The sequence below is a fragment of the Megascapheus bottae genome, chromosome 3, assembly GCF_031878675.1.
Source record: "Megascapheus bottae isolate mThoBot1 chromosome 3, mThoBot2.hap1, whole genome shotgun sequence".
NCBI lineage: Eukaryota > Metazoa > Chordata > Mammalia > Rodentia > Geomyidae > Megascapheus > Megascapheus bottae.
In genome coordinates this window covers 79126891-79141213 of record NC_143511.1, presented here as the reverse complement: position 1 = coordinate 79141213, position 14323 = coordinate 79126891, and the positions used below count along the sequence as shown (strand labels likewise).

Below are 14323 nucleotides of genomic sequence, written 5' to 3'. Positions count from 1 at the left end.
AGGAATGAGATCTTGTCATTTATGACACTGTGGACAAACCTGGACTCTAAAGGAGTTGAGCCTATGGAAATAGAAAAATAGTGGTTATAGGGGCTGGAGATTGGGAAAGGAGGAAGGGAGATGTTGGCCAAAGAAGGTCAAGTTTCAATTAAATAGGAGGAATAAGCTTTTCAGATCTATGTACAGCATGTTAAACATAATTAAGAATGTATTATCTTTTAAGGTGGCTGAAAAAACGAATTACTAAAGATATTTGAAATAATATACTAATTACTTTGATTTAATAATTTTACAGTGTATGTATATGGGAACATGCAAATATGAATTTAAAATTATTCATAATTATAATGAAAGAGAAGGCAGTTCTTTTTTTATTGTCCTCTTTTTTATTGTAATTAATAGAAGGGTTACAGTTATATTCGCCAGATAGAAGGTGCATTACTTCACACACATTGATACTCCTCATGTTTTTGTCCCCATTTCCCTCCCCGAGCCCCTCCTTTCCTATTTTTCCCCCTTTCCTTTCCTATTTCAAATAAACAAATAAACATATATACAATATATCAGATAACAAGGTAAGATACTGTAACAATATGAGATTAACCAAGGGATAACAAAAGAGATGAAAAATAACATAGTACATTAAGAACAACAGTCATATATTACATAGCTCTTGTTCCCATATCCTGGAGGTCCAAATTTCATTTAGCCTCATTCGATATGGCCTTATGTAACTAGTTTTTGAGCTATTGTAATACTCGGCTAGCAGAGTCCAAGTTTTGTATTAATTATGACAAATGAGGGAAACCATTGAGCCTATGTTTCTTTGGGTCTGGCTTACTTCACTTAGTATGATTTTTTCCAAGTCTTTCCATTTCCTTACAAATGGGGCGATGTCATTCTTTCTGACAGCAGCATAGAATTCCATTGTGAATAAATACTACATCTTGTTGATCTAATCCTCTACTGAAGGTCATCTGCATTGTTTCCATATCTTTGCTATGGTAAATAGTGCTACATTGAACATCATTGTGCTAGTGGATTTAGGATGTCCTTGTTTCTGGACAATTGGGTAAGTGCCAAGTAATGGAATTTCTGGGTCATAGGGGAGTTCTATGTTTAGTCTTTTGAGGAACTGCCACACTGTTTTCCATAGTGGTTGAACGAGTTTGCACTCCCACCAGCAGTGTAGTAGTGATCCCTCTTGGCCACATCCCCGCCAGCATCTGTTGTTATTAGATTTCTTGATAATGGCCATTCTAACTGGAGTGTGGTTGAATATCAGAGTTTTGATTTGCATTTCTTTTATGGCCAGAGATGTTGAGCATTTCGAGGAGGCAGTTCTTTCTGGGGTGGCATGAAGATTTATTGTAACTTTAGGGGCGTTCCTAAATGACCATCTTAAGATCTGTAGATTGTCATAGCATTTACTCTACGGGAGGTTTCTGAGAGTGTAGAATGAAGATTGGGGTTATTGCGTTCATGAGTGATGCAAAAGAGGTTAAACTTGTGCCATGTTGTGGGAGACGACTTGGGCTCTGGAATCAGACCTGGGAATTAGGCAAGAGCTGTTCATTAGTGAATGTGAGTGACTTACTTTAGCCCTCAGCCTCTTTCATCATTCATATGAAGGGAGTAGGGCTGGGGCTGCCTCAGTGGAGCAGTCCCCTACCATGTGTGAGGCCTGGGCTTCTATCCCTGGCCTTGAACTTTTGAGAGAGAGCCATAATATGGAGGCCATGAGTTGGGCACATCCTAGTATGTAGGAGCCACATGGTTGCCATATCAGAACAGTGGGGCTGGGCAAGCTGGGCACATCCTAGTATGTAGGAGCCACATGGTTGCCATATCAGAACAGTGGGGCTGGGCAAGTGGAGAGGGCAGTGAGGGGTCAGGGCCAGGTTGGAGAGGGCCCAGCAGGGCACTGTAGCCCATGAATGGGTAGCCAGGTGACTGTCACACAGTCTAGAAGATGCTTGCACACAGCTTCTACTTTCAGGAGACCAGGTCTCCCTTATTCTCCTACCCCCTCCTCATCTCCTGCTTCCCCTCTGTCCCTGCTATGTTTATTTATTCTGATCAGTAACATGGCAGTAAAACACAGCTGGGAAGGTAAAAGTGCAATGAAGCACATTTCTAGAAAGGCAAGTCCTCACCTCTCTTCTCTAACAGACTTTGTTCTTGAAGTGTTTGGATGTGGAGGGGGTTGGGGGGCTGGGTAAGTTTGTACATGTTTTTAAGTGCAGACTTGAAGTGATTCTTGAGAAAGATAATGTGTGTGGGAGCGTCTGCACGTGCACATGTGCGTGCATGAATGCAGGTACTGGGGCTTGAATTACTAGACCACAGCTTCTCTCCCAGCTTTTTGGTAGTTAGTTGGAGATGAATCTCCTGGACTTTCCTGCTTGGATTGTTTTTGTTTTTATTTGTTTGTTTTGTTTTTGTCTAGGTCTGGGCTTGGGCTCAGGGCCTGAGCATTGTCCTTGGGTTTTCTCAAGGCTAGAGCTCTACCATTTGAGCCACAGCACACTTCTGCCTTTTTCCCCCCTTTTCCTATGTATGTGGTACCGAGGACTTGAACCTTGGTCTTTGTGCATACTAGGCAAGCACTCTACCACTAGGCAAAACTCCCATACCCTTGGACTGGTTTTAAACCACAGTTTCAGGTCTCAGTCTCCTGAGTATCTCAATTACAGGCGTGAATCTCTGAGGCCACATTGGCGGGGTGGGGGGGGGGTCTTAGTCATGTTTTCACTGGGCTGTCTTACTTAAACCATCTTCCAGATCTCAGCCTCTAATGAAACTCGGGTTCAATTCCTTAGTACCACATACACAGAAAAAGCAGGAAACAGTGCTATGGCTCAAGTGCTAGCCTTGAGAAAAAGACACTCAGGGACAGTGCTCAACCCCTGGTTCAAGCCCCACCCGGTGGGTCATGGGGCCTGAACTCAGCCCGGGCCCTGTCCCTGAGCTCTTCAGCTCAAGCCTAGTGCCCTACCCTTGAGCCAAGCCCCACTTTCCATTTTCTAGAGGTTAATTGAAGATAAGAGTCTCAGGTCCTTTTGTGCCCAGGCTGGCTTTGAACCTTGACCCTCAGATCTCAGCCGCCTGAGTAGCTGAGATTACAGACGTGCGCCACCATGCCGGCCCCATGACATTTTGTTGTTGTTGTTTGAAAGTATTATCATTCATGGTCATCAAGGAAAATTTGCCCTAAAGGAATTTCAGGTACTTGGATAGCATGTACATAATATTAAGTATCAGAGAAATTTAAAGTGTAAGAAGGATGTGTGCAGATTATAACAAAGTCTGTGCCATAAAATGGCACAGCACTTGTGGTGCCCACAAGGGTGGGGTGGGGGCCCTGGGATGAAGCCCCATAGATACCCAGGGGCACTTGTTTTCCTTCTTTTCTCCACCAAATTCCTATGTACAATTCATGATAGATTCTTGGTCTAGTTGTTTTAGATTAATAGTCTAGGGCAAGATGACTGGGAGAGAGTAGAGGGAGGGATAGGGTGACAAAACACGAGAAATAGTGTACCCACCACCTGACAAATGTGTACCCACCACCTGACAAATGTTACTGTAACCCCTCTATACATTATCCTGACAATAAAATACATTAAAAGAAGTCTAGGGCAATTTCATTATCTTTTTACTCAAAAGTTAACATTTAATTTTTAATATGTTTAATTTTTCCAAGATTTGTATGGTTTCTGGTTTTATGATATTTCTGGTCATTGATGATAATTTTCAAAGTGGTGACAATCTCATTTCGTTATACTCTTATAGCTGAATACTTCTGTAAAGATACACAAATATCTCATCATGGAGTTACCCTGAGGTGCAGTTTGTACAGAAAAGAAAAAAAATTCTCTAGCATTTTCTAAAAGCTATTAACTTCCAATTGCTGCTACTACAGGTTACTATAGACTTGGCAGCTTAACAACACAAATTTAGAATACTACAGTTCTGGGAGACAGAGGCCTGAAATGGGTCTCCTTAAGTCACTATGGTGACAGGGCAGCGCTCTGGCAGAAGGCTCCAGAGAAAATATCTGTCCCTTCCTCTCTCTCCCTCCTTCCCTCCCTCTCTCTTTCTCTCTCTCCCCTTTCCTCCCTCCCTCCCCCTGGTTCAAGCCCCAAGAATGGCCAAAAAAAGAAAAAAAAATTATTACCTGTTTTTACTTCCCAAATTATTGCTATAACAGAACAAACTAAGCTAATAGTGTTATTCATTCTTTTCTGTCCTTGACAGAGAGAAAAGCCTGTTCTGGTTGAATGCTGCGTTCCTTAGGCATGAACTCTGTAGCCTTTGGGAGTTTCCTTCCTTTCCACAAGACATGGGCATGTTGTGTACACTCCCTTCCCATGTCTGCAGCCATTCCTGTCTGTCAGTGGATTTTCAGTGTGTGTCAGAACTCTCGGGAAGACCTCTTAGCACACAGAATGATGGCCTATATATCTGAGAGGCTTCGATGTTGTAGGCTTGATATGGGATCCCATATTTGGATTTTTAGTTGGGAGATAATGCTATTTACACTGTTTGAGAACACTTTGAGAACCACTGTAAGAACACTTGTTCTTGTGGTAGAAAATGGTAAAGATTGCAGTGTGGGTACTACGGAGAACCCTGACTCAGGCTTTCTTTAGGAGAAAGGAGGGAAGGAAGGAAATAGGAAAACATAACTGTGTACTGATTTTCCAGATTCAGAATTACAGTTTAACTTTGGTGTGTATATAGATCTGGTGCTTGAACCCACGGCCGGAGCACTGGGAGTTTTTCTTTCTTTCTTTCTTTCTTTTTTTTTTTTTTTTTTTTTTTTGCTGAAGTTAGTGCTCTACCCTTTGAACCACAGCTCCAGTTTCAACATTTTGGAAGTGCAGGGTAGATAGTAGATAGTCTCATGGATTTGATTTCCTTGCCCATCTGGCTTTGAACCTCGATCTTAGTCTACTGAGTAGCTAGGATTATAGGTGTAAGCCACTGGTGCCCTGCTGATGACTTCTTTCTATTATCCAGCAAGTTTGTTTTTTCCTGCAGTCTCTGTTTAGCTGAGAAGCTAATGCATATACTCTCAGTGCCCCCATCTTCTCAACATTCCACTTCTTGTACCCATTTCTCTACCAGTCAGGTAAGACTGGGTTATTCTTCAGTAAACAACCAATAATAATCCCTGTACCTTGCTGTGGTATAACAGAGTAATTACTGTTGATGGTTTCTGTCTCTGTGACTGTGATTGTCCTTTTTTTTTTCCTTGCTGGTCCTGGTGCTTGCACTCAAAGCCTGGTGCTGTCCCTGAGCTTCTTTGTTCAAAAGACTAGTGCTGTACCAGTTGAGCCTCAGTGCCACTTCCTGCCTTTTCTGAGCAATTGATTGGACATAGAGTCTGTACATGGAGTTTCCTGTCCCGCTGGCTTCAAACTGTGATCTTCAGATTTCAGCCTTCAGAGGAGTTAGGATTATAAGACTGAGCTACAGTGCTTTGCTATTTTTCTCTTTCTGTTCTTGTTCCTGTTCCTCTGTTTGCTCAGTCAGGTTAATACAAAGTTACAGTCATTTGTTTTACTGTTCTCAGTTTTATGGGGATTTTAAGTTTACTTTTAAGATACTGTTGGAACACTTAAATGATTCCAGAGTCACATATGAAAGGTATGTTTTTACCCACTCTTTCTGTCTCCTCCTCCTTGTCTTCTCCTGCATCTTATAGGCAACTATTTAATTTGTTTTATGATTAAATAAATGACACCAGGTTATCTGTACTTATTTGTTCTGGGTTTTCCCTTCTCCTCACCTCCACTAAATACATTCTTAAGATTCCTTTAGGGTAGACTGTTTGTAGACACTGAGTCCTCATTCTTTTTCCTTTATAGCCTAAGAGTGCTCCCTGATAAGGGTGTACCAGAGTTTACTCCTCTGTTAGTGGGCTTTTGGGTTGTTCCAATCTTACAAATAGTGTATCTTAAGGAAGTCACAGGCTTACTGTATACCACACTCCCTCCCCCCCCATTTTTATTGTAAGCATTTTCAGTGATATTGGAAAAGAAGCTTTTATAAATGGTATGAAGGCAGTTTTTCCCCCCAGGTTATTAAAGTACTACAAGATAACTTGAATTTTAGAGTCTGAGGAAAAAAATAAGACATTTTCAAATATCAGAAAAAAGAAAATAAACTGGAAAACACCCACAATCCTTCTACTTTGATATGCTGTTATTATTTTAATGGGTTTCTTCAATGCCTTATCACATTTGTATAAATATTTAGGAAACAATCAGTGTCATATTATGTACAGTTTGGCATTCTGGTTGTTATAAGTAATTGTGCTTTTTAAAATACTATACTCCTTATAATATTTTCTCTATTAGTTTTCCTTGATTGCTTAGCTTCTTTCTATTTTTTCAGCATTGTAAATAATATGATGATAAATATGTGTGCATAAAGCTTTGCCCAAATTTTAGATTTTCTGAAAGTTTTTATAAGATTGTAAATTAGAAGGAAATACACATTTGTTAAATACACTATTAGTTTAGCTTGTTCTGTTACAGTAATAATTTGGGAAGTCAAAAACAAGTAATAAATTCACTTTTTTTTTCTGTTTTTGGCCACTCTTGGGGCTTGAACCAGGAGTTGAGCACTGTCCCTGAGTGTCTTTTTCTCAAGGCTAGCACTTGAGCCATAGCACTGTTTCCTGTTTTTTCTGTGTATGTGGTACTAGGGAATTGAACCCGGGTTTCATAATTCTAGGCAAGCACTCTACCACTAAGCCATATTCCCAGCCGAAATTGACTTTTTTGTGTGTGTATGTGTGTGTGTGTGTGAAGCAAATTCTCTTATTTTCTTCTGATAGGACCTCAGGAATGAAGTTGAAAAATTACGCAGTGAAGTGAATGAAAGGGAGAAAGCAGTGGAGAATCATTACCAGAGTCTTTTGAGTGAAAGCAACAAAAAGTTGCATAGTCAAGAGCAAGTCATCAAGCGTCTAAGAGAAAGTGCCAATCAAAAGGAGTTGATGCTTCAGGTACCATAACTCTTTCTCTTTTGTATTTAGGGTATTTTTAAAAACGCTTTCTCAGTAATGTTTATGATTATAGTCTTTAATGATGTGTGTCAGGCAGAGCACCTGAGCACTTTCTATATATCATTTGTGTCTCAGTTAGGAGAAACAGAAAACTCAGAGAAAGGGAAGAGCTTATCTTGGGTCAGAGATAAGTAACAGAAGCTTCTCTGTTCTGTAGTTACTGAGCATTGAGCAAGATTTGCTGTGCTGTATTGGGGTTCTTACTCTTCTCTAATTGCCCCTTTCAGTGTTAGAAACCCTTTCTAATGAATTTTTGAGATTCAGTTCAACCTAGAGGTAACTATGATGTATTGAACATAGGTGTTTTAACTGCTTCCTGCTGAAACCTTGTTAAAATAACAGTAATGGAATAAGAAGGTATAAACCCATAGAGACTAACTAAGAGAATGGGAGCAGCTGTGAGTTGGCAACAAAACTTCGTGGATAGATACATGCTACTTGCCCAGGATCTAGCAACTGCCAGTGTGCTACACAATGACAAAAAGCCAAGAAGAAGCTGATTTAGGCTACAGCATCGAGAAGGCTCAGTGGCATTGGATGTACTGGGTACCTTTGATAACAGGAGACTTCTCTGGAATTCTAAGCAATCATAGGTGAACCCTCTTTTAATTTACAGGGTATCTTTGGAGACTTAAAAACAGAGCAGCTCTGGCCTCAGGGTTACCGAGGCAACTGCCACCAGATCATTAGAATGAAGAAGGGGAGGGAACAGGAATGTGAACCAAGCAGTGAGATTTCTGTGGGGAGGAAAAGTGCTAACAATTGAAGGTTCTTCCTCCAGACAGGGAGTATCTCACTTAAGGCACCAGCCGACAAGTCTTTGCCACAATTTGAGTTCTTTTATTCCTTAAAAGTAGTTATGTGGCATGAGTTTATCAAATGGAAGAAAAGTTTCCAAGCAGAAATAAAAAGGCCAAAACAGAAAGATAGATACTCAGAAGAAATAGAAACACAGCAAAATTAGACAGCTTAAAAAAAAAATCTAACACCATAACATGATAAGAAAGATACTTTAAAACTTTTTTTATCAGTATCTGATAAAAAAGATATAGATAAGAAGATTACTTATTGGAAGGACAACTGGCTAGTTTTTCCAGCACAAGAGATTGAAAGAAGACCCACATGCCAAGTCAAATCACTGAAATTTCAGAGCGTGGGGATCTGAAAGGCTTCCACAGAGAGGACCACATAGGCCTCACACCAAGTCCCCAGCTTGAGAGAGATACCAGAATTCTCAGCAGCAATGTTGGACACCACATGACAGAGGAGCAGTGCTTTTCTGACTTCCAGGAAGTGATTTCCAGCTTAGCATTCTGTCCTTTGCCAAATCATCAGCAAGTGTGAGGACAAAATAAAGTGTTTTCACATGCTTGCAATCTTAACTGGTCTTAGGAAGTTCATGGAGAATGACTTTAGGTACATAAGGAAGTAACTGAAAGAGGGAGAGACTTGGGGATCCAGTAAATAGGGAACTCCCCCGGAATGTGGTGATGGTTGTTCAGTCTTACTTTTCCCTATTATAGTTTAAAGTGTTACTTTGGCTTCTTTCTTCCCTATTTTTTACCTACTTTCTTCTAAATGCTTAACATGGCAAGTTAATTCTGTTAGAGGTCTAGGGGTAAGATGTGGTTCCTGCCTGTGATTTCCCACGGACTGGAGAGATCCTTAATTCAGGAGTCAGTAGGTTTTAAATGGTTTGGGATAGGCCCTGTGCTTGAACTTGGCCAAAGATTAGAGAATTGATCTCCGGTTGTTGGATGTGTTATTGGATTCAGATCTTCCAGAGAGGGTCAGCAGGGGACATACTGTGTATCATCACCAAAGTGCTTTTCATGGGTGGCCAGACACCCATACAGCATTTGCAGTCTTGAATTTTTCTCCCAGGAAGTCAAATCTCCTCTTGGATGTGTATGCTTTAAGTTTTTTTTAAAAATAATTTTTATTGTGATTAATAGAAGGGTTACATTATATTCACCAGATAGAAGGCACATAACTTCACCAACATTGATACCCTTTCTCATGACATGGTCCCCATTTCCTTCCTACCCTCCTCCCGCTTATCTTGATTTCCCCCCTTCCCTATCCTATTTCAAATAACCAATTAAGCACATATAAAATATATCAGATAACAAGGTGAAAAATTGTAAGAATATGAGATAACCAAGGGATGGCAAAAGGGATGAGCGATAACATAGTACATGAAGGACCACAGTCACTCATTATATGGCTTTTGTTTCCTTATCCTGGAGGTCCTTACATTTAGTGTTCTGTGATTTGGCCTAATGTGTCTAGATTTTGTTCTATTGTAAATCTCTGCTAGGAGAGCCCAAGGTTTCTACTGATTATGACAAATGAGGGAGACTATTGGGCCTATGTTCCTTTGAGTCTGGATTTACTTCACTTAATATGATTTTTTTCTGTCTTTCCATTTTCTTACAAATGGAGCAATATTGTTCTTTCTGACAGCAGCATAGAATTCCATTGTGTACAAATACCACATCTTGTTGATCCACTCATCAACTGAGGGATATCTGGGTTGGTTCTGTGTCTCTGCTATGGTAAATAGTGCTGCAATGAACATCATTGTGCTAGTGGGTAGTATTTCCTTGTTTCTGGATGATTGGGTAAATGCCAAGTAGTGGAATTGCTGGGTCAGGGGAGCTCTATGCTTAGTCTTTTTTTTTTTTTAATATTTTTTATTGTAATTAGTAAAAGGGTTACATGATATTTGCCAGATATAAGGTGCATTAATTCACATACATTGATACCCTTTCACATGTCTTGGACCCCCTTACCCTCCCCCCCTACCCCGACCCCTCATCTTCTTTTCCCCCCTTCCCTATCCAATTTCAAATAACCAAATATAAATATGTCCAATATATCAGATAACAAAGTGAGATACTGTAACAATATGATATAACCAAGGGACAGCAAAAGAGATGAGAGATAACATAGCACATTAAGGACAACAATCATTCATTATATGGCTTTTGAATTTATAATCATTAAGGAGACTCAAGATGGTTGGGTGTCAGTATACAAGTCCACTAATTTTTCCAGAGACTAACTGGATAGGAAACAACCTGGTTGTAACCCTATGATCAAGGTGGACCATGGCTTGGAATTAGTTCCCTTAGGTCAGACTTAGGTGTTGCCTCTGCACTCACAGAAGAGCTGCACAGTAGTAGTGAAAGTAAGGAAGGTCCATGGTGACTGCTGCCACCCTGTACCGTGCCTGGCTGCGTGCAGCTCTTCTCCAAGTCGTGATAACATGGAAATGGAGTTGTATTACAGCGTCATTACAATCACCTCTTATTTTGGGATGATGGAAATTATTTAGGAAGCATGTGGGTATTGTGACAAAATAAAAATTCTCCACTTGGAGAACTTAGGAGAATCTGTTTTATTTTTTCTTGATAAAACTTAAAAAAATTTTTTTTATTATCGAGGTACTGTATAGTGTGAGTTATAGTTACATTCACCAGATAGTGTACTTCTGACACATTGATACCTCTTCTTATGTTTCTTGATAAAACTTTCTTGATTTGTTTCATTTCCTTAGAAATTCAGTGGGAAAGATTTGGAAGCAGTACAGCAGAGCCATCATTTAACGACCGTGGAGGATCTGGAGTTTGGGAGCGAAGGCTTAATAACAGAAAAGTGCTCTTCCCAGCAGTCACCAGGCAGCAAACTCATCTTCTCCCAGGCAAGCTCCACCGAAATTGGATGTTCTCATGCGAATATATTCATATTCTCTTCTGAAACATATTGGATAACTCCTCTGATTTGGGATCCTCAAATGCCATCTTGCTGATAACTGGGCTTACCATAGGTGGGACAAGGAATTCTTTGTCTAGCTACCATGGAGACTAGGAGCTTTTTCCTGACCATCAGAATTTGCAATGCACACATAACAGAAATCACAGCCTTTCAGAGGAATCTTTTATTTGCTGTCAGAGGTCACATTGTGAAAGCTGTGATTCCAAATGGTGAGACTTTTTCCTTCTTAGATATACACAACATGTGGCATAGCAGGCTCATCCTTGTATAGATCCATGGTACCCTTCCAGTCGCCTCTTCTTCATCTTCAGCAACAACCATCTTTGTGCAAATTCCTGAATCCACTGTAGCCTGCCCCTCTCTGCTAACTCCTGCACATTCCTATAGGAGGCGTTTTTTCCTGGCCCCGTTTATGAGACTCCTTCTTTTTCTGGTCTCCAAGCTTCCTTGTGTTGGTGTTCTAGACATACCCTTCTGCATCCCTCTGCTTGAGCCCTGTGCAGTACTGAGGGCAGTTCCTGCAGGGAGAGAAGCAGGCATTCTCCTTCTGACAGGCATTCTCCAGTGCTCTGCCTAGTGTCTGGCTCTGTAAATGTTAGTTGAGTGAAGGAATGGAAGTCAGATTTTTTTTTTTTTTAAAGACCTGTCTTTGATTAAGTTCATCTGTGCAGAAGACAGAGGACGCTTACATAAATTAGTTCTCTGATGAATGGCTGTGATTGTGACTTGTGGTTTTGTGAAAGGTGATTCTCAAAATAATGAATATCTGGTGTGGCATAAGGATTAACCATTGGAATAGACTTGGGGGCCATAGTCCTTGGGTTGGGTACTACTCCTGTGGTTTCTGGATCAACAGAAACCCACAGGGCCAGGGCCTCTGGGGTGATTGGAGTAGATGAGCCAGGGTATCTTTTTCCAATGAGTATTTAAGTATTGTAATGTTTTAGCAGCTCGCTCTGGACATTGTACTGAAGGTTAGGATGGCCTGGGGTTTCATTGGGGAATGCTAGAGCTCCTTTATAGCTCTGACTTTTTGTATGTTTGCATTTCACTGGTTCTCTGGAGAATGTCAGCCTGGATTATTCGGGCCTTGGACTGGTGAAGTAGCCACAGGGAGGAGGCAGATCTAGATTTCCCTCTTGCCTCTATCATTCACTTAGGCAGCCTTGGGAAAGGCTGATAACGAAGTGTCAGACAGCTAGTATTTTGTGGCAGTAACTTGGATTGAGCTGTTTGATTTGACCACAGGTAGTTAGGCTGTAAAGATGCTCATTAACCTGTAATAAGATAGTCTACTTGGAAACAAGATAGCAGCCTGTCAGGATTTTCAGACAGATACCTTTGCTAATTTGAATACATTTAGTTAGTTAAACTGTTGTTTTGAATCATGTTTCATTATTGTAAGAAATGTGTTTTGAACAACAGATTTATAAACTTATTGTATTTTAAATTTTAATTTCACTGTTTGTAGGATTTTTTTTGGGGGGGGGGGATGCTGTGTGATATCTGTGCATGTATCCACAGGTATAAAGCCATTGCCTGGCATTTGCCAGCATCCATATCCCAGCATTGTTTGCATTTTTGTGCAAGGGACCCAAGTGTTTTACAAGGGCTTTAATTCCGTTCTGCAAGGCAAATTGCAAATTGTGGATAAGGAGTTATAAATGATCATTTCAGAATTATAAATTCCTAGGTGTCAATGTAAGAAATCCCAACTTTTGCAGCCTTAACTGTTTTTTATACTTTTTTCCCCCAAGAAAGATTTCACTTCTCAGATTGTCGTTCTCTGCGAAAAATGTGGATTTCTTCTGCTATGCCTTTGGCCATTTTGTGTTGATTTAGGATTTATGCTCTGCCCATTTCCGCAAAGGGCTTGAGGCTGGGATGTTGTCTCTTTAGACTCTGGGCAGTCTGCTTTCCTTCTAATCATTGTGTGATCCAGAGAATTAATGCTAGATGATCAGGGAATTGAAGAAGAGAGAGTAAAACACATTGACTGGATGTGACTGGCTGCAGCTAGAGATTTATAGCTCAGTTATTGACATGGTTGGGACACTGCCGCTGAATTTTCTGAGTATTAAAATAAATGTCTTTGTTGCAGGGTTGTGACATAGCTACTGAAATAAATACCATTTATCTACCAGGCCACTAAATTGCCCTGATTAGCAAGAAGTGATCCATTAAGCTATCTCTTTGCAAGCCTGCTGCCTTGTAAGACTCTGGCCTGAACATTCCATGTGTCTCCTTCGAGTCATTAAGGAAGCCGTGGTACGAAGTGCCCTGCTTTGGGGGCAGAGTGCCCATCTTTACTGCCTACTAACTCTGTGATCTTATGCAGGCCACTAAATCTCTCTTGAATGCACTTTCCTGCTCTGGGCAGTGGGCTATTATGTGCTATCCTTCTGGAAGGACTAGATATAAAAGAAGTATAGTAGAGAAAGGTCTTTGGGTTGTAAGCTATAGGGTCCAACCTGGAGTAGTTTGAGTGAAACAACCCTGAAAGCACCTTGACTGGGAACACTGGAGGCTATCCAGTGGAGCAGCCACTCCTTGAGAGGGAAAAACTGTGGCAGCCCTGCCCATGGACCTCGAGGGCAGAAGCTGTGGGCTCTGGACTTTGTCTTTGACATGATCTAGATGCCATGCCTTCCACATATCTGGTGTTGTCTAAATTGTGGAGTCCCTGGGAGAGAAATGTACTAGTTTAGTACATTTAGCTCAAGGCCTAGCTCACAGGAGGAGTTGTCTTCCTGGTACTTGCCCCCTGTTTTGGGGGGCAAGGGAATGTTGACTCTAGAGGCTGTGTGGAGAACACAAGTAGTCACACATAAGGTCAGACACACAGTAGACATGTAGAGGACATGTTTTTGCAGTGGGAGGCCTCCTGTCTCAGCTGCTTCCAGTTGGGGGTGGTGGTAGAAGGTGGCTCCTGCCAGGCTCTCCCTCCCCTGCAGCCTGACCCTCTGCCTCTAGCTGAGATCCACTGGGCTGTCAGCTCTTGCTGAGGGAGCCAAATGACTTCATTCTAATGGGGCATGATTCAACGCAGGGGAATAGGTGATTGATGAAATAGGACCCAAATGGCTCCAAAGAGTTCATTTATTTAACATGGGTGAGCAATTTGCTTCTAGGAAGATGTTGACTCACTCTGACTTCCATTATGCAAAATATCCATAGGAATCTCTGTTTTTAAGATTCCTATCAGTCCTTGGGTTCCCCTCTTATCTGTGTAATCATTAGTTCATCCAGTATTTGTGGCAGCACTTGATGTGTGCCATACATGATGCCTGGTGTAAGATGCCTCCTCTCCAAATTGCTTGGGTTTCCAGAGGTGGTTGACATAGGAGCTCTAGGCAGAGGTGAGCCTGATGCTTTGAAGGCTGGAGGAGAACATCTTTCTTGGTCAGGAAAGGTTTCCTGGTGAGCTGAGGATATGTAGAATTATCTGTTCCATATATATAT

At 41.1% G+C, this 14323-nt stretch overlaps 1 protein-coding gene across 10 annotated transcripts in view; it reads left to right on the top strand.

The window, feature by feature from the left end:
- Positions 1-14323, top strand: part of Cdk5rap2 (CDK5 regulatory subunit associated protein 2) — a 177919-nt gene that overhangs the window by 71890 nt on the left and 91706 nt on the right. For 9 of the 10 annotated variants that reach the window (XM_090330523.1, XM_090330528.1, XM_090330522.1 and 6 more), the window contains exons 13-14: positions 6851-7021; positions 10644-10787. In XM_090330523.1, the coding sequence (XP_090186649.1) occupies positions 6851-7021; positions 10644-10787 (315 nt within the window). The remainder of the gene's footprint in view (positions 1-6850; positions 7022-10643; positions 10788-14323) is intronic. The other variant, XM_090330524.1, reaches the window with a different exon arrangement.